Genomic DNA, 27,980 nt, shown 5'->3' with positions numbered 1-27,980 from the left:
CATAATGTGATGCAATAAATGTCTCCTCTGGGAATCCTTAATCAGCACTAGAATTCCATAATTGTATCTCTATACCAAGAATCATACAATGTACATCATTGTGTGAAAAATTCACACCATCAGGCAGAATCAGCAATACAAGCTCAACGATCCCATCCTAAATAGACTCTACCCAAGTGTCATCATCATGCTCAACTTCTATGGTCGTAGATTTTCCATAAGCAAGCAATGAGTTATTACAAGAATGTGGTTGAGCTTTAGCTGTGTGAAGAGAACAAATCAAGGGAGGCTCATCAACACTGTCTTCTTTCCTTATGTACTGCTCGGCCATATTGATAGCCAAGTCTATATCCAAGGCTGGTTTGTGATCAGCACCATGTCTATCTGCCAAATGTGCCAAGGCAGCCACCTCCTAGCTGAAAGTAGTACCAAACTGAAAAGTATTCACCTTTGAGATCAAAAGTTGGGATTCTTGGTCAATTTCAAGAGGCATTCCATCAACCAGCTCAAATAGTGGATACTCAAATGTCAATCAGCACTCATCTCATAGAGCAAGTTATCAATCAGCTCAAGTTCTACATTTTCACTATACTTCATACAATCAACACTATGATGGATCAAAGGATTACCATCATAAGATTGAATATCCGCATGCCTTTCTTCAATTGTTGCTACACAAATACCTGATCCAAAAGACTCTTTATCATCCCTATAGTCATCAACCAAAGGATGTGATGCCATAATGCATGGAGACCCTTTCGAATTCCCAAGTGATCCATGATTGTGTCTGTTCCAGCCTTATGGTCCATATAAATATCAATAGATTCATCCCTCCTAAGCTGCCTATATGATTGCATTTTTTTGTATTTCTTTCCATGACCCTTTATAGGTTGAAAAAAAAATTCCTTCCTTTCTTCCACATAATCCTCAATCTTGCCCCTTGTTAAAAATGGCTTCAATGGTTGCTCACATTGTTTGATAAAATTGTTAGCCAGACTAGAAGGATTAGAAGAAGTCGCATGTGTTTGCTTCAAATCAGCCAATATGGTAGATAATAAGCGTTGCAAATCGTCATCACTGTCTTCAATGATTAAAGACATAATGGACTACATATAAGATGAACATCTCTCTTTTGATCCCTTTCAATAGCAATTAAAAACTGATGGAACAAATTAAGAATTAAGACTTCACAACCAAGACCCAATATAATCACACAAGCTCTGATTTTTGCAACTGATTCTAAAATTCTGACTGCCTTACCAAAGGATGGATTATGAATATTACTCAATCCTTGAAAACTTTCTGCAATCAATTGGAATACTTCCTTCATAACATCCTTGTTGTAAGGATTGTGTGGCGTTGTTATCCTCATAACATGAGCAATACATTGAATAACTGCAAGTCTTACCTCTCTATCAGGATGTCTAAACAACACTGGCTTAACCAATGGGATCACAACAAGAAGGATGTTCACTTATTTACTCTTAGAGCCCAACTATTCTGTTGTGGATAAACAACTCTCTATTGCTTCCAGGTTGCAAAGTAACCCATACTTTGATTAAGGCAAACATGCAAGTTTCGTTTCTATATTGAAGAGCTTTTACTTCGAGGATTTGCTCATTGTCCTTCGCAATAAATTTAGGCAGCTGCCTAAACATGTTTGTGATAAATTTGTTCCTCGACCTTGGCAATACCAGTGTAGGATTCCAACCTAATCTAATCCCAATTTTGACCTTGCTATCTGATCCTCTTCATCAACTTAAAATCTTGTTCCAATTTTGGCACATCTCAAGGTGGTTGTTATTGTACACCCCTATAACTTATGTGCTTTCACCATAATAGTTCTTAAATGCTCAACTGAGAATATTTTGTCACACAAGATAAGGGAAACGCCCATCTATAATCACCCTTGATATTGTTTGGAACTAAACAGTACATAATTCATGTGATATCCCCATCAAAATAAGAATCATATAATTAAAATATAGTTAAATAATAAATCATAAATAGTAATAATATAAATAATGATATAGTTAATGATCATACTCTAATATTGCATAATATATTATTATTAAAATATGAGAATTAAATATTATTAATATATAAAGTAAATATATTGTGCAATAGTATTAAATATAACATTAACAATAATAAATAATTTATATTATTATTAATATAATATATATGTTAGTGAAATAGGATTTGTAACTTGTTATAGCACTTGTAGAATTTTATGTGTTTTCCAAGTTACTACATGAATGAATATATATGTGAAATAAAGAGGCATGTCTCTTGAAGAGACATGTCTCTTTAACATATTAACTTACATTAGTTATAGTTAAGTAATATACCCTCAATAATATTATTATGATTATATAATAAGATACATACATATACATACATACATACATATATATATATATATATATATATATATATATATATCACTCTAAATGTAAGTTAATTATTCCATGTATCATATATTATATATCTCATATATAATATAATTTATCCGACATAATTATAACATTAACACTCCCTCTTAATGAAGGATAAAACACATAGATATTACACCATAGGTAATATTTCAAGAATAATACATATAGGAAATCTTTGATCAAAAGATTTCTAGAATATGATATCATGTAAGTATTGGCTTGTCAGAACATCAACCTATGATATTCACCAATTACTATTTGACATCATATTTGGTAACATAAGCATTAGCCTATCAAAATATCAATCAAATGATATTCACCAAATACTCTGAGTAATGGCCTATCAAAACATCAACTAAATGATATCCACCAAGTACTCAATGTGGTAATGGCCTATCACAATATCAAGGCAAGATATACACCAAGTACCGAAAATATATCTATACAAGCAACTTGTAGATAATCAAATTAATGATATCAACCGCCTAGTTGATGTATAAGATAAAACCTTTACATGAAACAATTTCGCAAAAATGAATCATGCTACAAGTTATTGTAAGGACGTCACTTTACAACAACTTCTCCTAATACAAGTGATAATCATTTAGAAGTCGTCACTTCTTCATGATGTACACAGGGGACAGGCTCATACATGTATGACATCAAAAGTTCATATGAAGTCTCCATGAAAACTGTCATGTGGTGTTGTCACAACATTCACCATAAAACATATCATAGAATAAGGTTTCTCCCTCTTAGTTTGATATCAACTTTTCTGACCTCTTAGCACAAGGTTCTCTTCGATGAAGTATCAAACTTCCTCTGAATCTGTTATCATCCTTCTAATCTCTTGGTAGCAAGTCATGCCATGCTTCCTTAGTTCAATGGTTATCCTGATAACATAAGGCCTTCTAGCCTACATACATGAGACTTCATCCCATGAATCATAGTCCTTTAGCTGTTATAGTTTTTGACTAATGGAGAATCCATCAACAAGGTCTACTCCTTCTGAACCAAGATCATCAAAAGTTTGATTGAAGCATTTATTTTTTGCTCACTCTCTTTCTCCACAGCTACCTCTAATGAACTATTAGACTCCCTCTCATAATCTCAATCATCAAGGATATTTGCTTCAAGAGCCTCACATTATCCAACATAATCATCATAGCTTCTTTGGAGCTACTATCATAAGATTGAGTTTGTACAATATTTGGTAGCATGCATAATGTTCCAATCTTCTTTCCTGCAAAGACATCCTCAGAGACAAAGGAAAAGATTAAGGCAAATGACTCTTTATAGCACATATAGAAGTACAAATAAGAGAGAGACTACAATATGTAGAAAAGTGTAATAATGAAAGACAAGAAATACTTATCTACACATGAAGGTCCATAGACATTGAATCACAAAATGCCTTCTAATTTTATTTGAGAATGGAACATCTCTCTTTTAAAGATGGTTCAAATGTGAAAAAACATTGTTTACTATTTCCCCCTCGCAATGTGAAATTCCCATTCTTATACCAGCTAACTATGTTCGATGTCTTTATATGACCTTCCTAGTAGACGCTGATTGGTATCTCCCAATTTTATTTGATATTTTGAAATGAATGTAGTTTAACAACATGCCCTAAAATAATACTTGGCAAAGTAAGAAGTTAGAACCTTTTATATTCTTATGTAGCCATTTATATGTAGACTCTATTGACCTCTCACTTTGGCACTACTAGCCACTTATATGAGAATTATTCATCTCTTGCACTGGCATGATAGGTTTATTACTCATATAGTAATGAAAATCAAGATATTTATACTCCATTATTTGTCAAATAAATTAGTTATACTAATTCATATATCAAACTACTCATTAAACAAAGTATATAGACTTATACTAGTTCACCTTATAAATAATAATAACAATAATACAAAAGCTAATACTCTACTAGTTTATTGTATTAAAGTGTACCTCCTCTTGTTTGGTGTTGGGACACACTCATACCTGTAGCATTGTACACACTCTACCTCTTTGATGGCCTTCGTGTATCATTCATTCACTCTTAGTTCGTGTAATGATTCAAGTAGACTGTAACTTCTTTCCTACTGGCTTCTATATTCATTATAGTCTTTGCAAGTCACTGTGTTCCTAGTTATTACTGTCAATGTCCCTGCCAAATCGATGTCTTTCACTTCCACATCTGTGTCTCTTCCTGACAAGTCCATCATTTTCCTCTGACCAAGGTACTAAGTATATTATATTTCACCAGTTTAATCACCTTATAACGATCAAACCAATTAATTTTGAATGGTCATTCAATGTGTTCTCACTAAAACGGAGTGATGATCATCCTTCCCTCTTCATGTCTTGTCAGCAGGGGAGGACGTGTATTTTCATTCATTTATTCTTATTGTGTCATTTCTTACTTCATTCTTGTTCACTTTCACAAGAGGACGTGAAACGTGGGCCCCAAATCTTCTTTGACTTTTCTAAGATAATGCATTGGATTGACTACTAGTGCCAGAACTATTTTTGCAAGTGAAGTTATGACAATGAAGGACTGGCCATTTGAGAGAACCTCCATAACGCAATCTAACTTCATATCAATCCCAACGACTCCAAAAGATATAAGTAGAGTCCATTCACAAAACCAGAATCTACCACATTTCCTTGATTGATACCGTGAGGAGAGAATTTTGAAAGCAGGAAGGACAGTGAACAGTAACCAAGTGTCCCAAAAGAGTTTGTGGAAAATCTGTGTACATGGCAACCCAAACACTAGTCATGAGTTTCCCCCTTATGTCATCTTCCATTGATTTGTGTGATCCTCGAAAGTAATAGTAATGCTCCAAATGCAATTATAAATCTGTATCTTCAATAAATTTCACTCTCCTCTCTTATCACAACAATAGAAGAAATACAATTTCATACTCAACAATAATAATTTTCCTTCAATATCTTCCAAACAAGGTGCAAAGTTCCTGATTAAGAGAGCTGTGAATGATCACTCAAGATTTTGATGATTCAACAGATATGGTAATATGACGCTGACTAGATAGGAAATGATCACGTCAAGGATGAATTGCTTCAAAATGCTTTGATGGAATTTCTGCCAGAAATAATTCTTTATTAGGTTTTTCAGAAGAATAGCAACTTCCCTCAACAAATCCTTCCACTGATAACACCCATGTCATACGGATCCTATTCACACGTTGCTATTACAAAAGTATCAATCGCGTCCCTTCCTAATATATTGTGGATAGTTACTATGATTGTTCCTGACTTTACAGATTAATTTGTAACAGCTGATGTTTTCTAGAACTAGGCTTCTCTATCTAGGCTATTTTTATCTGCCTTTGAAATATGAGGTTTAAACAATGTTACTCAAGCTATACAAGTGTTTCAATGGCTGCACCCAAATAATCTTAAGGCAATCTCTCTCTGTTGAAATCTTCATATATTACAATATAGAATTTATATGTGCCCATGACAAATGGTGTAATTTGTTGCTCCCTCAATGGAGTCCCGTGATATTATCATTGAACAATGAACCCAATAATAACGCCTAGTATGATCGCAGCCCGACTGACCATAAACTTATCATTTTCATGAGACTTTGCTGGAGATACAGATCGATGTTAGACGGTGTTGCCTGTGGATATACATTGGCAATGATAAAAAATAATTACCGTCGCTTCATCATGACCATCAGCTTGATATATTGAGTCACATCTTTGCTATCTTTCTTTCATTTGATATTGACATTAATACATTAGAAGAACTTTCGTATTGCTCTGCACAATTTGTCCATCCCAGAGACATTCGTTGCTGCTCTGATACCATGTTAGTGAAATAGGATTTGTAACTTGTAATAGCACTTGTAGAATTTTATGTGTTTTCCAAGTTAATATATGAATGAATATATATGTAAAATAAAGAGGCATGTATCTTGAAGAGACATGTCTCTTTAACATATTAACTTACATTAGTTATAGTTAAGTAATATACCCTCAATAATATTATTATGATTATATAATAAGATATATATATATCACTCTAAATGTAAGTTAATTATTCCATATATCATATATTATATATCTCATATATAATATAATTTATCCGACATAATTATAACATTAACAATATATTATTAATATATCAGTGAAAGGTGCCAAATTCTTTTGAAAGTAGCGAATAAAGCCGCAAGTTTCTAGCAATAGTAATATCCATAGCAGATTGATTGGAATTCTAATTCATCTAAAATATAGTTGAAGAATAACAAATTGGATTGTTCGTATGACTGGGCGAGGACACACACCGAGTGCATTAAGTCAGTTGGAGCTTGGGCGAACACCAAGACACGCCATGTAAAAAGACAAAAAATCAGAAACAATAGATTCTCGATTGATTTCCAAATTCAAAAATCACTAAGTAAAAAAGACTCAAAGCAGAAGAGAGATCTGTTAAAACTCATGTGACTGCAAATACTGAATGAGAATGATTTTTTACCTGTGAATTCCAGCGGACTTCAAATTTATCCATGACATCAGAATTTTTTAGAGAGTATACATTTTTTTGTATTAAAGATGAGCTCACACAATTCTCTGCATCTGCATCTACATCTACAGAGCCCTGAAAAAATTTTATTAACCAAAGTGGCAATGATGTGAAATACACTTTTGCCAGGAACCAAAAAAAAATTATGGCTCTGCAACCAGCGAAAAAGCAAGCGACATACAGTGCTTCATACTTTGCTAAAACAAAGTATGTAGCAGCGAAAAAGCAAGCATTCTACAAAACTTGGAGGAAGATCCATTTGTAAGAAAGGGCACAAGGAAGGACCAAAACCTTGAAATCAGAAGTATTCAAAGGTCGGATAAAAATCCAGTGATGAATTCAATCGAAAAACAAAAAAAATATTTCTCAAAAACCAGATACGGGCGCAATTACAAGGAAGGAGCAACAAACACCCAAGTTCACAAGCCATCACAAAGATTCGAAGGGCAGAGGAGGGTTCAGATTGCCTCGGATAAGAATGGGGCAAAAGTGTTACAGCGTACAAGCCAGGTTTCGGAAGTGAATTGGGTTTCAACTGGAAAAAATACAAAAGGCAGTACAAGGAAAGCAAACAACTAGTGGCGCTCAACAAATCCACAAAAGTCTTTCCCAATAACCCTAAAAAGGAATGGAGAGGGCGAATCTTACATCCCACCTGACAAAAGAACAGACGATGCTCATAAACAGCCACCAAAATATCTACCACACAAACCAAGTAAGAAATTGGCAAAACCCGAATGTGAGGATAAGTACAATGGATGTTTTAATGCCCAAAGAACTATAGATGGAATAAAAAATCAGACAAAGATGAACCTGGCAAACAATAAGGATGGTGAAACCATTTTGATAGTCAGTGATATGTACAGCATAAATAGTTGGTTTGAATGTCAAGATTTGGGGTTCTTCACATTTTCGAATGGGCCGGAAACAAAGAACCCAAATTTGCCTAAATGGTTGAAAGATCATTGTGCAGACCAGGTAAGTATATCTTCCTTATCCAATAGACTAATATATATTCAATGTAAAGAAAAGAGAATTAGAGATGAACTTCTTTCATGCTCTATTTGTTTTTATAAAGGGTATTTCGTTAAATTTATAAAATGGAGCCCAAATTTTACTGAAAATCATGCTAAATATTTACATATACCTACTTGGTTAATGATAAAAGCATTACCAGTAGAACTACTTCATCTTCAAATTCTAAAATGCATTGGTTGGGCAATAGGAGATTTGATAGGTTTTGAAGCTAATTATAATAACTCTAACAACATCAAACTCCTTATTAACATAGAGCCAAACTTGCATATAATTAAACCACTAAAAACAAAAACAAATAGATCTATCAGTATGAAGGATACATTCATAAAATAATCATTTTAGACTCCTTCAAGAATCCTTAGTCAACTAACTTTGAGTTTTATGAAAGAAGTTCAAATTCAGAAGTTTTTCCTATGTTTTCTACTTAGAACAAGGCCTAAAATAGGGGCTAAATTCCAGGAAACCAAGAGATCTTTAATCTGGTAGAGAAAGTAAATGAACACAATACAATTACTCCAAGGTTAAATTTAGGAAGCGAAATCTGTCTGCCAGAGGTGGTAGTAGAGGAGGGGGAAATAGAGGAGGAAGGTGGACATACTTGTAATACGCTCTGTTGTTCCATTAAATAGCCAACTCAGAATGAAGCATGCCAAGTAAACAAGGAACAGTCTAAAAACACAGGCAATTTAGTCCATAAAAACAACTTCAAAATGGTGGAAAATATAGATGAGGAAAACATAATCCTTTGGGACAAAGCACACAAGACTCATATAACCAATATGGATGGGGGCCATTAGCAGAACAATAAGAAGATCAAAGAAAGTCCCATCTCTTTATCAACAGAAGGAATCAAGGTCAAGAGCAAACACTTACAGTAAATGAACCCTCATCATCTTTACAAGGAAAATTAATTGAGGATGTAGAAATGTGTCAAGAATGCTTAGAAAGAAGAGAAAAAATTAATAACTCTGTAGAGGAGGTAATTATCAGCGGTTCTAGAAGGCACAATGATATAACAAAAAAGAAGTCTAGAAGAAAAGACAAATCCAGAAGCAAATAAGAAGGAAAAGATAGGAAAAATGAACATGGGCGATGACTTAATTTTTCGTCCCAAAGAAAAAACAGAATCTCAAGATAATAAGATGGAAGAATCAGAAGTAGAAATAAGAGAACACAACATTAGGAGGAAGAGATCTAAGGAGACTAAACAAAAATCTTACAAATTTTGGCAAACTCCAACTAATGGGAAGAGAATTTTTGATGATGACATATTGGAACCATCACTTCTAGAAAAGAAAGAACAAGATGGACGAAAAGCAGTTAACATCCCCATAGAAACAGAAAATATAATTAGCGAATATAGATCATTAAATAATGAGGAAATAGGTCAGCTTCAGGCAGATGCAATGCAAGATTGGGAAGAATTCGGTGTACAGATTCCAGCATACTAGATGCAAGATCAAATGGAGGATAATGAAAAGGAAAACCAAGCAGAGACTATGGAGAGGTCTTATTGCAAGAGGAAATATAGACACTCAAATCAGTGGTCTAATAATGCAAGAATTGACAGAAGAAGAGGATAAAGAATATAGCACAATAGCAAATAGTGTACATATTGCACAAAACAATCTAAATAAACTAGGCATTACAGCAGACATGGATGGCCTAGAAAAACCAAAATGTGGCAATATAAGTAAGGAAAGAGGTAGAAAAAGCCTTGCTGAACTCAGAACAGCAATAGGTAGAGCTGAAAATCAAAAAAAGTTCAACGATATCCTTAATGCAGGGAAGGGGAAGAGCCTTCCCACAAAGCCATTACACCCACCACTTGGAATGTTAGGGGCCTAAACGCCCCTAACAGAAAGCATCTTCTAAAGCGCAACCTAACATTATTTGAATCAGAGATAATACTACTACAAGAAACAAAACTTAACAAAGAAGGAGAAAAACTAAAAAAGAAACTAGGCTATTGGAATAATGATTTGGCAGAATCTGCAAGAGCATCTGAAGGATTAGGAATTTTTTGGGATCCAAGAAAGGTAGAATTTACTCTTCAAACAAAAAATAAAAACTAGACGGGTGGCAAAGTTAAAAGCTTTAGAAGTATTATTCAATTTATTATAATAAATGTTTATTGGCCAACTCCTACTGCAAATAAGAAGGCAGTATGGACGGAAATAGACAATGTTTTGGATACTCTTCGAACAGAAAACTTTATTTTAGGGGGAGACTTTAACACACTTATAAGCCTTGAAGAAAAACAAGGTGGTTCACAAAGAGTCACACAAGTCATGTCTGATTTTAGAGAATGGTTTGTAAGAAATTCTTTCATAGATATTCCAACATCAAATGGGGTTTTCACATGGAATAACAGGAGGAGAGGCTTTTGTCAAATTACAAAAAGGCTTGATAGATTCATCTATAAAGGTGAATTCAGTTCTTTTAATTTTTCTTTCTCAACATCTAATCTCCCCTATGTTGGTTCAGATCATTTCCCAGTCAAACTAGAAATAAGAGGGCAACAGAAACCAAATAGAAACCCCTTCAAAAATTTGAAAAGATGTGTTTTCTTGATGATGACTTCTTACAACACATCAAAAGCTAGAGACTAGAAGAGAATTTTGAAGGATCTAAAATGTTTTGTTTTGTGGCAAAATTGGAAGTCTTAAAAGAAAAAATAATTAAATGGAATGATGAAAATTTCAACAATAAATTTAAAGGAAAACTAGATAATGAAGAAGAAATTAAGAAACTTAATGAAGAAGTTATTAAGAACAGTATGAACAACAATAAATTTATAAAAGAAAAAGAACTACTAATAAAACAAGAAACAATTTTGGCCAAAGAAGAAATATACTGGAAGCAAAAGTCGAGAGAAACATGGTTAACAGAAGGAGATAGAAACAAAAAAAAAATTTACAACAGCACAATTACCAGATAGAATTTTAATAGACTTACTAAAATAAAAGATACCATGGGTCAAGAGGTAGAAAACCCTAATCAAATCGCAGAAGCCTTTGTCAAATATTATTCTAATATACTAAATAACTACGAATACTCTATTATGCAGCTCAAAAAAAAAAGCTTAAAAATATCCCAAAAGTACTCTCTAATGAAGATAATAAATATTTAAACAAGAAATTCACCTTAGAAGAAATTAAAGTAGCTCTCTTTTCTCTCAATCCAGATAAATCCCCAAGACCGGACGGTTTCCAAGCCTTCTTTTTTCCAACAAGCTGGGACATCTTAGATAATGATCTATAAGAAGCTTTAGAAGCTACCAGTTATTCAGGCTCATTATTATCAGAGATTAACAATACATTCCTAGCCCTCATTCCTGAGAAACCCAACTATGAAGTTTCAAAGGGTTTTAGACCAATAGCTCTTTGCAACATGATCTACAAAATATTGTCAAATGCTCTAGCAAACAAACTCAAAAAAGTACTAAACAGACTAATCTCAAAAGGACAAATTGATTTCACTCCTAGTAGGTCTATTTACGATGGGATAATCATCATTCAAGAAACAATTCACTCAGTTCAAGTTAACAAAGAACCATGTATGTTAATGAAATTAGATATCCACAAAGCTTACGATAAAGTCGATTGGAGATTTCTCTGTAAAACAATGGATGCATTTGGTTCCTCACGTCAATGGATTAACCTAATCTTCAATTGTATTTCAAATCCAAAGATCTCCCTGCTTATCAATGGTACACCCAAAGGTTTTTTCAATATATCAAGAGGTATAGGATAAGGTGACCCTATATCACCCTTATTTTGGTAAATTGTATTGAAGTATTGGAAATTGGTCAGAATTCGTCCATAAGTTATCAAAGAACATTTCAGACAGTTAGGATCAGACAGTTGGAAAATATATTATTCGCTGCAACATATACATGCTATAATGAGATGATAGACTTCATTGGGGCGACTTACATGCTAAATATGGATATCAAGCACCAAGAATGATTGTGCACTGTTGTTTATTTGAGATATGCAGTAAAGATATATTGGTGGAGGCTCACTGTGCAAAGAAAAATCTTGGATTGTGTTCCAATGTTGCACCGAAGGAAGAAATCAAAAGCTAGGAACATTACAAGGGAAGCTCAACATGCATATACTAGCAGTTCATGAAGATATATAGATATATGAGGTGTCACATACATAATCCCTTTGGAAGAAATAAATTTGAATCTCATGGGACCTGATGTGACTACAATTAATAATGATCAATAGTAAAACATTTACCTATTAGCAACTAATACCACATGCAGCATTTTCTAGTATATCAGATTATTACACTTGATTGGGAGATAAAGCAAGATGTTATATTCAGATAAAGAAATGCACTCGACAGAAATATAATGATATCACCGTTCTAAAGGATATATGTGCATCTGGAGCAGTGATTGCAAATATAAGAAAGGTCAACTTTATTTTAAATCAATTGAAGCTTTATTAGAAGGTGGTCCTTCAACATATAAAATATTTAGATTGAACGGGTGATATTATAATATATACTATTCCCTTGAAGCAACATCCTTCATATATAGCGAAAATAATTGGGAACTCTATAACACATTCCACACAGTGGCGTGTAAGGAATATAAGGAAATAAAATAATCACATTGATCTCCAAAACTATATGTTGAAGACAATCAGATATCTTACAAAATAAATAAGAGTCATTCTGAAATCTACATTTGATACAATCAGATATTAATTACACCACCAGTACAAAAGGAAAGATTTTGTTAAGACATACGCAGATTTGAGGTAAGTATGGTATTTATTAATCAATTCATATCCCCACTCAGTCCCATTAGAAAATCTAGGATAGAAGGAATAGGTAGGGATACAATATGGGTGAGGTCTGTGTAAATCCAGCCAATCAGTTATTCCGAGATGGGTAAGGATCGGCGTCCTTGTAAGATGCCTCGCGGATTGATCAAGATGGGATCAAGTTGCCTCGATGTTACTCCAAGATGGGATTAAGGGCTTGGATCCACAAAAGCCTTGAGGAAGACCATTGAGTTTGGTGTCAAAGCAACCTATTGCATCTTAGCATTCTTTCTCGACTAGAGTTATTATTGGAATAACATGACCTTTGTAGTTCACATATAGTTTATTACTTAACTATAAAGGTATCCTTAGGAGAGCGAACAAAGGTGTATTTAGGCTACTCCAACCGATTCCAAGATGGGTAAGGATCAGTGTCCTTGTAAGATGCCTTGAGGATTGACCAAGATGGGATCAAGTAGCCTTGAGCTTATTCCAAGATGGGATTAAGGGCTTGAATCCACAAAAACCTTAAGGAAAAGTGTTGAGTTTGGTGCCTAAACAATATATTTACATCCTAAGTATTATTCTTAACTAAGAATGATAATAACAGAAGCCAAAAAAAAAAAAAAAAAGCATCCTTGTGTGGATACGTAAACACTGCCACCGAGGCCAAGGGGGCCAAAGTTCCACTCTAGGACTTAGTATGGGATCGGTTTATTATGACTCACATTTTCCTTGAAACTTATATATACACGTGTACTAATGATCACTTGTGGTTGCAGAATTCTATCAAAGATGTTAATTTTGTAAATTATCTTCTCGACTCTAGTTAATTGTAAAGAATTAATCAAGAATGCATGAATTATGTGTCTACATAGACACGTATTCTTTGTGTTTTCATGCATTCATGTTTCTGCTTCATGTTTTCATGTTTCTACTTCATGTTTTCATGCATTCATGTGTCTATTTCATGTACGCTTTGTATTTTCATGCATTATGATGTATACTCCCTAAATCCCTTACATCTTCTTGCATCTAATTATATGCTTCATATAATGGTTCTACAAACAGTCATGTATAAATGATTTTTGCTTGAGGACAAGCAAAATATGAGAGGAGAGGACTGCGATATCCCCATCAAAATAAGAATCATATAATTAAAATATAGTTAAAAAATTTATCAATAAAATATTAATAATGATATAATTTATGATCATACTATAATATTGCATAATATATTACTATTAAAATATGAGAGTCAAATATTATTATTAATATATAAAGTACATATATTATGCAATAGTATTAAACAAAATATTAATAATATATATAATAAAGAATAATTTATATTGTTATTAACTAAATATATATTATTAATATTATATTATATTTATTTATGAAAGGACATGACTAAGAATGAAAACTATATATATTGAAAAATTAACATTGAGAAATTATCATTCAGATATGGAGAAATACGGAGATGTATATAATTTATCTGCAAAAAGCTTAAAGAAGAAATATTTAATAGGGGAATTATTTAAGGTCCCAGTGAGGGACATTACAATTTAACAGTTAAAATTACACCACAGAGATAAACTTATTCCTGTACTCAGAGATTCATGTATAGGAAGGATAGAGTGCTCAGAATCGTATTGGTGACTATGCTGCAATCAGTGCCTTTCTAAAAATACCAAGCTGGAAGTCATGCCACCCCTAATTTGTTCCCAATCTTTAATAAATCTTTTCACCAATTCGACTAAGAGACATTTTGTTAAACAGTTTGCTTGCTATGAACGTTATAGTGTCTTCAGTCTTGCAGGTTGATACATGTTTTTTTGACGGTTGAATGTATAAACATATATATGGCAAAATAAGAGAAAGCATAATACTTTTGCAATAGCACTCTATTATTACTATTCCATCTTAGGTACAGTATCAAACATTTGCCATGCAAAGTGAATCTACAATAGTTGCACTGTGGTTTGCAAGTTTAAACACTAACAAATAATCTCATATTTGAGAATAAGTGCTAAGGACTGAAATCAGACTAACTTCTCAGATTAAAATAATAATGAGACGGTTCTTGCATATGAGTGAAATTATTTGAAGAGAATGCTAGCAACCTGACCTTTTCTTTGAGTCACTGATTCTGAATAGTCAATGTGTTCAGAAAGCACTTCTTTGAACAATCTGGAAGTGAATCCTTACGCAATCTTATGTAAGACTTGAACATCACTCTTCAATAGGGAATAGTAAACAACAGGTGAGTAATGACTTCAAAAGGCCTGTTCGAATCTGAAAATGGATTATACTGTTCCAAGAATTCCTATATCATCAGAATTTGCAGAAACAACTCTCATGTAATAACACAGTAATGCCCATCATTGATTTTTCTTTCCAAGCAGATATGCCTGCACTTATACAACAATAGCTTGATGCCTTGTCTCCTCAAACAAATATGTGCTGGCAATAGTAACAATCCCTACAGTGCTTTGTGTCTGGAAATAGCTTGGAATGAGTTGCACCCGTCTAGAAAATGTCAAATTCTGCTCCTGTGTATGTGAGAATGTTGGAAGGGCCTGATAGTAATTTACAGCTAGGTAACGTTCTGTGATAGCAAAAGAGAATCTGCTGATACCTATGCAAGAACTTCAATATTTAAAACACACTTCTTTGGACACAATATTATATTGCACAAGTTAAATCTTTCCACAGCAGTAATCAATCCTAACTATTTCTGCCGGACTATCTGCTATTGCCGCTGATGAAATGTTATTAATGCCAATATATTTCCCTTACTTTGGCTATCGATTTTGTTCAGATACACACATGCATTGCTTTATTGCCATGACATATACTCCTTGAAAATTTCACTGTCTTGATCAATACGAGCCAATAAAATTCCAGGAGTTCTAAGTTCTAATGCCATTCCACTCCTATGACCAAACTCAAAAATTGTTGAAAGTCCACGTCCAAACAAAAATTTCTGAAGCCCAATATTTTAATTTGGAACTCCCGTCCAAAACATATCATCAGGGAATGCCATATAAATTTGCAACCATTATATCCACAAAGTCTTGGTAAAATTTTTCCCCAACTTTAATATTCAGCAAACAATGTTCGAACTTATATTATAAAGTTGCCTTTATTTTGTTCAATGAAAAATTGCATTCAATACACGCATATCTCAAACTCTATGTGGTTGCCTGTAGTATGAAATATTTATCTTTTGCAAATGGGCTCCGCTTTGGACAGTCCAAACTTGGTTGGCAATATTGAATACTCTTATCATTAACCACCTTAGCCAAATGTTAAGACATTCATTGTTGAATGTCAACTTTTCTTTGCTTGCCTCTACTCATGATGCAGGCCCATTTGACACCATTTTTAGCTTCTTTCACTTTTTTCATTTCTTAACATAACTAAGCATTCTCCTCTAGTATTAGTCTTCAATAATAATTATCAATGTCTCCTATAATTTAGGAAGTTATAATGCAAGTGAGAAATCCATCCAACTAATCATTCTTGTTTTTTATTGTCTTTGCTAACTCTCTCAGCTTCCGAAATTTGTGTCAATTCTTCGACCATGTCAAGTGTGATTCTGTGTTATTCATCTAAAGCCCGCAATGATATAGTTTAAACTTTAAAGCTCTGTTTGTCTGTTCTCTATATAGTGATATCATACTAACTTTCTAATCTAACCTTAAGTATATTCAGCAGAAATTCAGAAAACCATTAATGCCAATTCTGAAAGCTGAATTGGAAATATAACAAAATTTAAAAAGCCAAAACTAATAAAATCTTCCAAGATAAAATCTAACAGTAAGCGATTGTACATGAGATTAAAGACGGGATTAAATGTCTTTGATATAAGTGAATGCTCCTCACAGTACTCACTCGTATTAGTATGGACCACAGAAAGATCACATCTTTGTTGATGCAGAATAATCTTGTGGGAACGGACATATTGTCTGATGCTGGAGGCATACATATTTCATGATGTTCACAAGATGCTGGAAGAAGTGGTACGACTGTTAAGATGTTCTGCACAATCACACTTTTGATATTTTGAGGAGTGGGTATCATTCACAGAACATGGGTAGCATTTTCCCAGGAAGGTAACAGTAGATGGCAGTTCCCAGTAGAAATTAAGTAGACGCTGACTAAAAACATGAATGGCACATGGCACAATAAATTAGCAAGTCAAAGTTTTTCACAAATGGAATGGGTACTCAGTAAGGTCTCAATCTGGTCCAAAAAAACCCATTTTCCCATCTTTGCAGGCTACTGAAGAATATTGTGAGGAATGGGCAATGGCCATGGGTGATCAAGAGTCTATGAATGAGTGCCCTCTTAAAAATATCAGTTTTACTTCATTTTCTGCATTCACTCGTGAACAATAAACATTTTAAAACTCATGATTCACTCTGCCTTTTTTGACCTCTCATTGCTCAAATCAGATCTATTATAACCAGAAGTTTGGTTTCTTAGCTGTCAGATAATGAATGAATGCACTCTTCAGATTATCGGATTTATTTCAATTTTCTGCATTTTTTTGTTACTGGTTAAGATGTAATATTAAAAGATTTTTTAAACCCTTCCTCACCCAAATCAGCATACCCTAAAAAAAAGGTAAGACGTGGTGGATTTCTTAGCTGTCAGAAAAGCTCAGATTGCTTTCCTGTACGAATTGAAGGCAGTATTTTGGCTAGGACATAAGTCACCACTGGATTCGGGCTTTGAATATTGGTGTTTAGTTAGTCCACAGAGGAACTTTGTAAATGTTTAAAAGGGGATGCATGAAGCCACAACAACAGAAATATAAATTAGATAGATGAGTCACCTTGAGTTGAATGAGAATCCTTTGGATGGATACTTTGATTTTCATCAATTTCATAGATCGCCCAAGCTTCAGCTAGATTAGGTGTTGAAGAATATTGCATCTACATGATTCAAGCTACAAAAATTTAAATTGATTTTCGGATCATGTAATAACCTACTCTAAATGCACACAGAAAACAAATCATAAATACTACAGCAATTAATATTTTGAAGATTTATATTTTCTCAAATAAGTAAGATTAATTGAGATTCATCAAATTAATACAGCTTACTAAGCATGCTCACATGCAGAACTGGACACTACTAGTATACCAGATGTCCATCTAAATACCAGTCTCCTGCTTAAAGGTTTTCATCCTCAAGAAGCCTGATATCTATGTCTGAAGGGTTTCATCTCCAAGCCACAGGCGCTAAAACATGACGTCCAGCCCAGAGAAAAATAAGAGTGTTTTTCAAATTCATCTGTATCTCTTATCATCTTCCCACCATATAATATTATAATTCAAGCTCTCCTTCCCATCATACCTCGACTAAAGGCAAAACATTCCTTAGGAGCTTCCAGTAACTTGGCAAGTTGACTGAAAAGTCTGATTCCTCAAACTAGGCTGTTAGCTCACAAGTCAGTCCATCAAACTAAGGCAGTCCACTGGCAGTTTTAAGGGGAATATAACTGCCTAGTTACATTATTAAAAATAAAATAAAATCATAGATGGCAACAACAAACCTCCCTAATTTCTACTACTTTTCTGGTCCTCATTCATATAAAGTTCCACAGGGTAAACAGTAAACTCAAACTGAACTGCTAACTGCTAGTTTCCAGACCAGCTCAGCCAATTTAGTGATATACCACTGATCAACTTTCTCTGACTGACGGGTCTGGACAGGTGTGCTACCAACATCAACTCATCCGCTCTAACTGAAAGTTCAAAGTAGCCAGACCTATCCATGGAATGAAAAAGGGCACATGCCAATTGAAATGGAACCAGTAACCCCAGGTAATCTTAGCTCGAGTTTTAATTATTATCTGTACTCTACCAGCCAGTAAATCATCCAGCATGCTGTTCTAATACTCCCCAAGCACCACAAATGGGTCTAGGAATTGTCTTCTGATATCTCAAGTGAAAGAATGATTTGAAACTACATCTTGACAAATGGATGGAACGAATAAAATGTCTCTATACTCCCCTGATTTACCAGTGCTGCTGCAGATTAAATTGATTAATAGAATCAATGCCTGCACTTTTCTACTCTGAAACTCACTTACACATATTGTGTTAAGGCATTATAGGTGACAATGCATATAGAGTCAGATGTTTTAAATATAAACAAATATTTTCAAAAGGCATTTTGAATGTTCCATATATTTTTAAAATTGTTTCAAAAAGTAGACAAACTTTGAATCGGCCAAAACAGCTGTGGCGTAGAAGAGCATAAATTACTCCTCTAGCAGTACAGAACAGCCTAAAATACTAAATAGAAATTAACCCAACTAGAGAACTCGATCCGTTTAAAGCACAAAAGAATAATGGCAACTATTATCCCTATGAAAATCAGGACAAGGAGACAGTTATGGCCAGGGATAAAAAGAAAGAATCATATTCATCTAAATGAAACTGCCAACAACCTAGGTGAAACCCAAGCTCTGCACAAAGTTTAGAATTTTCTTGAAGAGTAAGACGTGAGGGACACCCACACTGGAGGATTTGTGCTTGTAACTTGATTGATGGGGAAATAATTCCATCTTAAAAATCAACTAAACTACATGCTACTTTCAATCTCATCCAAAACAGTACCTCCAGGGCTTCATGTTACAGTTGCCTAGATGGCCTATTTAAGTACTTACCTCAGAAAAATGGAGTCAAGATCATACGATGCACCTAAAATGATCATGACTAGTCAGAATTCCCTTACTCCATAGAGCACATATTTCAATATGAGCCTCCTTTTCATTAAAATTTCTACTAACCTCATGTTGCAGGTTTTTAATTAGTTTTTCAAAGCTGCAGGAGAATATTAAACACTGTCTATTTTCAGGCTATACCAACGATTCACCTATTTCCAGAGACATGTCCAAAGTGAATCAGACTGCGTACAGGTCCTGGGTCTGGTCCCTCCAAAGAAACATAAAGGGTTTATTTGGCATACCTAAGACATGAACCTTTAATTGCTTGCACAATAAGCTCTAGATTCTACTATTCATTCAATGACAATGCTTGATATACACTATCATAAGAAAGATTTGATAATATACTCGAAAATGGAAGCTTTCTTTGGGCTTCTTTGTGGGAAATATGAAAGAAAACAGAACAAATACTGCTCTACATATGGCTCTTATTTGGTTCTTTAACAGTTCCTCAATTAAATTTGCCATGTATAGGTCATAGATTCAAAACTCAGCAACTCGCCAGTAAGCAGGTACTCATGTGCAAACAAACCCTGGAATGTTGTAACCCAATAATTCACAAAAAATGGGCGAGTCAGATGCATAATGTGTCCTACCACAAAAAATTAACAGTCTAATACTCGTGCAAACAAACACTGGCATGTTTGTAACCCAATAATTCACAAAAAAAATGGCAAGTCAGATGCATAATGTGCTCTGGCACAAAAAATTGATAGTCTAACTACCAATGGCTGGTTAATACCTAAGAAGTGATTAAATTATGCAAAAGGCATTTGGGCCCATGTTTACCATGGATGAGATTTGTAGAATATTAAAACAAATACGTAAAGTATGGTCATAACTATAAGAGTCTATAACGTTGACAACTTAACATGGATTGAACTCATTTTTTAATCTACAAAGGACAAAATACTTCTGACCTCAATAAACTCAGTTTTTAGCATTTGTGCATGTTTTTCAATTAATGTGAACCTAAAGCTCTACCTAGGGAAACAACATCAGTTCCCTCCATCCCTGGGCAGAGTCATCACTCAAAGGCTCTCCCACATTGATCATTTTTCTGAGAATGTGGAAGACTTAAAGTTAACGATGTATGGAACAGATTTTAAAAGACGAGGACTGTTTCTTTCATGCATTCTCAGAAGAAAAGGAATTAGGGATGATGAACTTCCTTTGGAATGAAGATGAGCTAGACTTCATCCCTTGTACCACAACCATCTCCCAGACTGTGAGCAAGATCTTGGCAAGCAGAAGAGAAAAAAAACAGAAGCATATAAATTATGGATTGAAGCATGTGACACAATAGATCGCAGCACGACTCAGCAAGATCACTGCTGTTTCTTCAGCTATGATCAGAAATTGGAACCATATGTTTTGGGTGGTTTATTAGGTTAGCCGAGCCTTAGTTTCCACAAACTTGTTTAGGCACTTGGTCTTTGGATAAAAAATGCTAGGTTGCATACTCTCTCCTGGAAATCTTATGTTTTTTTCTCTGTAAAGGATTCTATCCTCTCAGCAAACTTATCATTCTTTATTATTTTTATTATAGGAGAGGCCTGATTCCGCACTTTACCAATCAAAAAAGAAAATAAATATGAATATGAAATGTATTTCTTGTTTTATTAATATTTTTATATACTAGAATTAAGGTTAGCATATTTATATTTATTTTTATATTGTTCTATATATTTATATTATATTATATATAGTACGAGCAAACCAAGATACACTGAACCAGGCAAAAAATTTGCCAAATCAGCAACATAATTTTGAGGTAAGTAAACCTAAAATACTACAAGATCAGATCATAATTCCTGCTTTGACAGCAATATAGTGGCTCTCTCAACCACCATTAGTAACTGAAATTCATGTTCTGAGGCAGAAATTCATGAAAACTTCGCATCCACAATGTTCACTAAAAGAAGAATGTACTGCGAATCTGCAAATCAAACTGAGAAGAGAAAACAATCATGATCCAAAAGGGACAAGCATGTGGAAATCTGTCCAGGAACAGCTTAGGAATAAATTGGGTTCAGTCACTCCCCAGCTACAAACAGCTGTACCCACAGTCCTCATACCAGGTTCGGATACACACCAGGAACGAGTACATCTGTGATTACCTGCTGGGTTCGAACAGGGTATTTGCTGGGAACATATATGCATATTCATAAAATTTCCACTGTTAATCAGCATTTAATCTAGGTTACAGAGTTCGGACCCTGCCAGCTGGGTCCGGATTCGTGTTGGGTCTGGGCAGGGTCCACGCCAGAGACTGTGGGTCCTCATGGGTCACCCACAGTCCGTGGCGCGGACCCAGTCCAGACCCACCATGGACCCACAGGGACTCGGGAGGACTACTAAGGACCCTGCACAGACCCTCTCAAGGACCCCATGCAGACCCACAGCCCATAACGCGAAAAAGTATGGTAAACCGTAAAATGCAAAAAACCTTTTTATTATTATTTTATAATGGTACAGCTCATATATACATATATATGAGCCAAAAGCTAAGCCAAGTTGAGCCTTAACCTTTAATTAATCTGTGTCTATATTATATCAAATTGCAGTTTACCAATGGTACTGTTATAAGATGCAATCAGCCAAAATGGTACAACAGTACTTTTAGTAAACTGCAATTTCATAAAGTTTTAAATTAAATGGTACAACTCATACAAATATGTGTGTGTGTGTATATATGGTACAACTCATACAAATATGTGTGTCTATATATATATATATATATATATATATATATATTTTCAAGCCCGCCATTAATAAAATAAAATAAAATATGTGACACTAAATATCAATAGCAATTGAATTAATCCAAATCCAACAAAAAGCTGATTTAAAATATCACACCAAACTGAATTGCATATTGAATAACTGGAACCACATTGGCAGTCAAGCCTAGTCCTAAATAATGTTTCTTTTATTTTATTTTATATATATATATACAAACGAACTCAAATGGAAAAAAAATTTATTGCCCAAACCCAACAAACCTGAACTGGAACCAGCAACCTTGCATCTAATGAAATCTTTGGCATTTGGCATTGATCAATGATCAAGTATCATACTATGAAATGATTTAGTTTTAGAATTTTGTATGTCCCTCTTTTTTTTTTATATATATAATGCATACATATATACACACACAGGTACCTATACATAAGAAAACCCCTATAAAAAATTAATGTACCCACATACCGGGTTGTGGTACCCGCACCTGTCCCCGAACCCAAACCAGTAACAATTAAAAGGTGAAAACAACGTACATGGTTTCTGATCACCAAATGTGCCATATGAGATAAATATATTCATACTCGATTTGTAGTTTTCAGCTCTTTATTTCATTCAGCTTCTTATTTCTGCATTAGTTCACCCTTCTCAGATATGTGTTCTGTTAGTATAATGTCAGTGCATCACCACACCTAGGAGCATGGATAAATCATGAACAAACATAAACCTGTGAATATCATGTTTGATGGTCTCAACCCTCGAGTGCAGCCCCTTGTCTCCTCACTGAATCTCTTTGTAAAGATTAATTTACAAATGAAGAACACTGGAAATTTTGAATTTTATATGGCTACACCAAGATTTTCCTATCAGATGTGACTGTTCATTTTAAATGAATGGGCATACAATTCTTTTCAAGCCAAAAAAAAACATACTAACTTCAAATCACAATCTAGCCAGATTAGGTCACTATATATAAAACAAAGAGGAACATAAAATTTTGATTTGTTGACAAGAATACAACAATTCAAGGCTTTAGAAAAAGAGTATTCAAGTATATTGCATTGAACTTAATTATTTTAACTGCCAGCAAAAGCATATTATATGATCCATAGCACATCCTACCACTCTGTTCCACAATATCTGCATATCTTGAGATAATTTACAAATGAGAAACACTGGGAATTTTGAATTTTAAATGGCTAAACCCAGATTTTCCTATCAGATGTGACGGGGAAATAAAAATCATTCGAAATAAATGGACATAAAATTATTTTTGAACCAAAAAAACATACAAACTTTGAATCTTAATCTATCCAGATTAGGTCACTACAAAGAAAAGAAAGAGGAACATAAGGTTTTGATTTGTTGACAAGTAATACAACAATTCATTCAGAAAAAGAGTATTGTAGGATATTGCATTGAATTTTATTAAATTTAACTGCCAGCAGAAGCATATTATATGATCCATAGCACATCCAACCACTCTGTTCCACAATATCTGTCTATCTTCTTTTCTCTTTGGACCATTTCTCAATCATACTCACTCTTAAACTATTTTTTTTTTTTAAAGTCTACCATTTCTTTTGATCTATCTCTAGCACCTCAGTATAGCGATGCCAGAAGACTATCCATTGTACTTGTACAAGGTCCGACAAAGCATCTCAATCTTTTAAATTTATAGCAACCACATAAGTATCATTTATTTTAAATATTTACACCACAATAAAAAATAAAACATAAATTCTATTAGTAAGCATTTAGTAAATTCTTGACACACCTGATGTGCTGGGTCCATCCTGCACTTGATGAGCACTGTTTCTAGTCAAGTATTCTTCCTCAAAGCGTTCCCGTCCCTCTAGCAAGATGCTAAGGTATTTGTACAGGTTACTTTGTATCATCAGCTTAATATTTTGCAGTTCCTCCTGTGAAAATTTGTCCCCCTTGTAGAGAAATTTTGCCTGCAATAAAAAAGTAATCACAATTTATATTGATAATCAATCAGTGTGGAAGATCTAAAGCATTTTCCAAGAGTAAGAAGTGTAAATTAGAAAAATAATGGATTAAGAGCATCAGCACATATTGGGCTATAAACACCCATATAATGGGACATAAGGCTCAGAAATTAAAAATTAAATAAAAACAATATTTAAAGTGACTCTAAATAATCGCAAGTTCTGCCATTAAATGAATTTCCTACAATACCCTTTTATTCTACTTTGGACACTAAAATTACTCAAATACAAAATACAAATTTATAATCAAGTGAGACCTCATGGTATATTTAAGATTCTAATTTTTGAATAGTTACCAATTTAAGCTCCTCCATCAAAATTTGCATCAAAAAAAAATTCATATCAATCAAAAATTATGTCATCAGAGACATACTATTCATTAGAATACTTATGAGCATAGTTACAGTGTGGGGGTCACAAAAGGCAGAAGTTTTGAGGTGAACCCATAGTTTTCAGGTTGGCCTAGACTGTCCAGACAAATCTGGAGCTAATCCTATTTATTTAATTAAAAACAATGATGGATTGGTAAATGGGGAAAAATGATAGGTTACTCTATCAATTGGTTCAGGTACAGATGCAGGGTTTCAATGCTATTTTTTGTAACCCTACACACGTCACAATTTGGATACATACATAAAAAACAACAATGGTGTATTCAAAATAAAAAATCTATAGACAATGAAAAGAAAATTTAACCAGAATATGTCTGAATCTCTTAAACTTGGTGTTAGCACAATAAGATCCAAGTTAAATCCCCATAAATACCACTGGGCAAGGTCCTGTTACACTATGCATGCTCAATCACTAGGGCCCCAAAAAAATGGAAAAATAAATTGACCATAATATTAAAATGTTAAATGCTTAGTCACAAGGTGTGCAATTGTCTTCGAGTTCAGCAACTGAAAAATTTGGAACAAGTTTGTCAACTGATTAAAGTTTGGGAAAAATATTCATGATTAAGTGCAGAAGTGAATCTTTAGCTTTCTTTATTTTTGGTCAGTGAATTGTAACCTAGGGACCCACTCCCTTTGAATAAATAGTTTTGCAAAATAAAAAATTAGCTTTGCACATCAACCCTGTATAGGGGTATATAATATATATGACTAACAGAAAATCTTAACACACATAAAGTAGTAAGAACCACTGCATGTTTCCATTTATTAAATTATTACCCATCTTTAGAAAACTCCTGGGACTATTGCACAAATAATTTAATAAATCTTTCTTGTCGTACAACCTCCGGGTCATTTTTTCCTTGAGATTCTCCAATCTTGAGTTAGCTGCCATCTTCCTAACCACCGTCAAATTGGCTGAAAGGTTTACTTCTTGTGATCCAATTTGATGGAGGCCAAAGAGGAGCCTTTGCCCCAAGAATGGTGCAAGGCAAGTCAACCGCCGAGGAATAGATTGGGGGCTATCATCAAATACAATGTTGGCATAATGTTGGGAAGACAACTAACTAGGAGATCTATCATTCTCCAAATCTGATTGCCTAGAGGAGAGCTGGGGATTAACCTTTGGTTCATTTGATCTGCTGGGGATTAATGATTAAACTACCAATGAGCAAATCTTAGTTAAAACATAATAATTACTTCCTTTAGAAACAACAAGGGCCAACTCATTGAAGCCCACTCTTGAACACATTTCAAGTTAGGCCAAGAGCAATTGCCCTGCTGAGGAGAAAATCTTATCTAAAGATACTTCCACTAAATCAAACTCAGTTACAAGCAAGTTCACCGCTTTTCTAGCAATTGTACCATCTTGACAATAGCCAAATTTCACCTCATTGAATCGATTATGCGGTGAAGTGCCTATAATTAAGGATCCATCAATATCACCATTTGACTCATCCTTGACTGGAGTTGGCTCATAGTTCTTCAAATTCAAGTAATCCTTGTACGTCTAGACAAGAGAGAAGATGAAGTGAGCTATAAAAACGCACTAGAACCCCTACTTTCTTTGACACTAATTCGTTCCTCTACAATGAATAAATAAAACCACAAGTACTCCAATTCCTCTACCAAGATGAAGAGTTGGCTACTTGTGAAAGCAATCTTGTTGCAAATGATTGTGATTCAAGGGTTTCACCTCCATCCAACCCGCACCACTCTATAGGTTTTTTTTTTTACATGCATATCATATAAAGCTTTCATAGAAGAACTATCAACATGCCCAAGTGAAAACTTATTCTATTTAGTCCTTATAATTAAAGCATTCTCACCTCAACCATCAATCTTTATTATTGCAGCCCAAAATCCCCGACTTTCCTCTAAATCCTTGTAAGAGCACTCTTATTGGTCACTTGTGTATCACACCATTAAGGATTAAGGCATAGACGGGTTTGTTAAGTTTGTTCCATCTGCCGTGGATCTTTTCTTATATGAGAAGATGTAGAAAACAATTTCCTACATATGCTATTTTCTTAACACTTTCACACAGAATTTATATCTACATAAATTTCTTCCAAACATATCTTGTCTAAATCTGCAAATTCGTGCACCTCACATATGGACTAAATAAACTTCATAACATATTTAATTTCAGCTCAAAAATGGTTAACAAGGACCATATCTCTCACCTCAATTGTTGTATCTAATGTAGATAATCCCCAAGCTACTGATGCATCACTAACTACTGTAATAACACAAAGCTCCTTTGACTTTGCATAGATGCTCAAAATGAACAAAATAAGAAGCACATGCATCAACAAGTTTGAGAAGTTCCACCTTAACAAAAAAAAATTAAATGGCTTGCCTGCAGTGATGGTTACATATGAACATCTATAATTTTCTGCCCTTTTCAATGAGATTTAAGATCCACTAGAACTTGCCAATATCTTTTAGAGCAATACTAAACAAATGCACACAACATGGCAGTCAAAATATATGCCTGTACTTCTTTTGCACCAACATACCTGCTGCTTCAAACAGGAGCAGCAACTATAACAGCTTGGACTACATATGACTACCCCACCTCAAAGCTGTCTCAAAAATAGTTTTTAATAGAATTCTACATTTATTCCTTGCCAAATAAGGCATTTTTCTGCATGTTACCGTGATATTAAGTAGAAAATAATTTCTAGCATCTATCTAATAATTCATCATAATACTGCATCTTATTGGAGACCAAACTCTTTTCATTGATGTAATTTGTTGCTCTAATCATTTTTTTTAATCAATTATAGTAGTGTGAAGCTTTTCACACCCAAGTGGTCCATTATAGATAGCTTGGACAATTTCCCCATAGAAAGGTGAGCAAACAATATTAAATGGTATTCCATTTGCATAAAGAAGTGTGCAAACGCTACATCAACCGCTTCTCTTGAACTCTAATACACTGTACCATTCTAACTAATTCAAATAGGGTTCACACATTTTCCTAGTATGTAAATACAACGTGATCCCTCACCCTTGAGACTTGCCTTAAAAATGTCTTAGCACAAAGTTTTTATTGATGGTGGTTGTTCCACCTAACCCCTTTGACCCAAAAACATAAAAACAATATTTCCACTATGAGTCCAAACCCTATTTTCCTCCACATGAAATTCTTATTATCCAAACCAATAATAAAGAAAAAAATATTATATAAAAAGCAAATAATTTGTCTAATTTCTTAGCTTTTATACAATCAAAGAAAATAAGAATGTAGGCAAGGCCCAATGATGCAA

General features: G+C 34.1%; 1 protein-coding gene across 2 annotated transcripts in view; it reads right to left on the bottom strand.

The window, feature by feature from the left end:
- The window catches only part of LOC149552204 (extra-large guanine nucleotide-binding protein 3-like), a 65,948-nt gene that overhangs the window by 22,378 nt on the left and 15,590 nt on the right, over window positions 1-27,980 (bottom strand). For both annotated transcript variants that reach the window (XM_089787707.1, XM_089787708.1), the window contains exon 6: window positions 24,079-24,259. In XM_089787707.1, the coding sequence (XP_089643833.1) occupies window positions 24,079-24,259 (181 nt within the window). The remainder of the gene's footprint in view (window positions 1-24,078; window positions 24,260-27,980) is intronic.

Source organism: Cupressus sempervirens, chromosome 6, assembly GCF_028749045.1.
Source record: "Cupressus sempervirens isolate cs-2001-9-10 chromosome 6, ASM2874904v1, whole genome shotgun sequence".
Taxonomy (NCBI): domain Eukaryota; kingdom Viridiplantae; phylum Streptophyta; class Pinopsida; order Cupressales; family Cupressaceae; genus Cupressus; species Cupressus sempervirens.
This window is presented reverse-complemented; position numbering and strand designations above follow the sequence as displayed.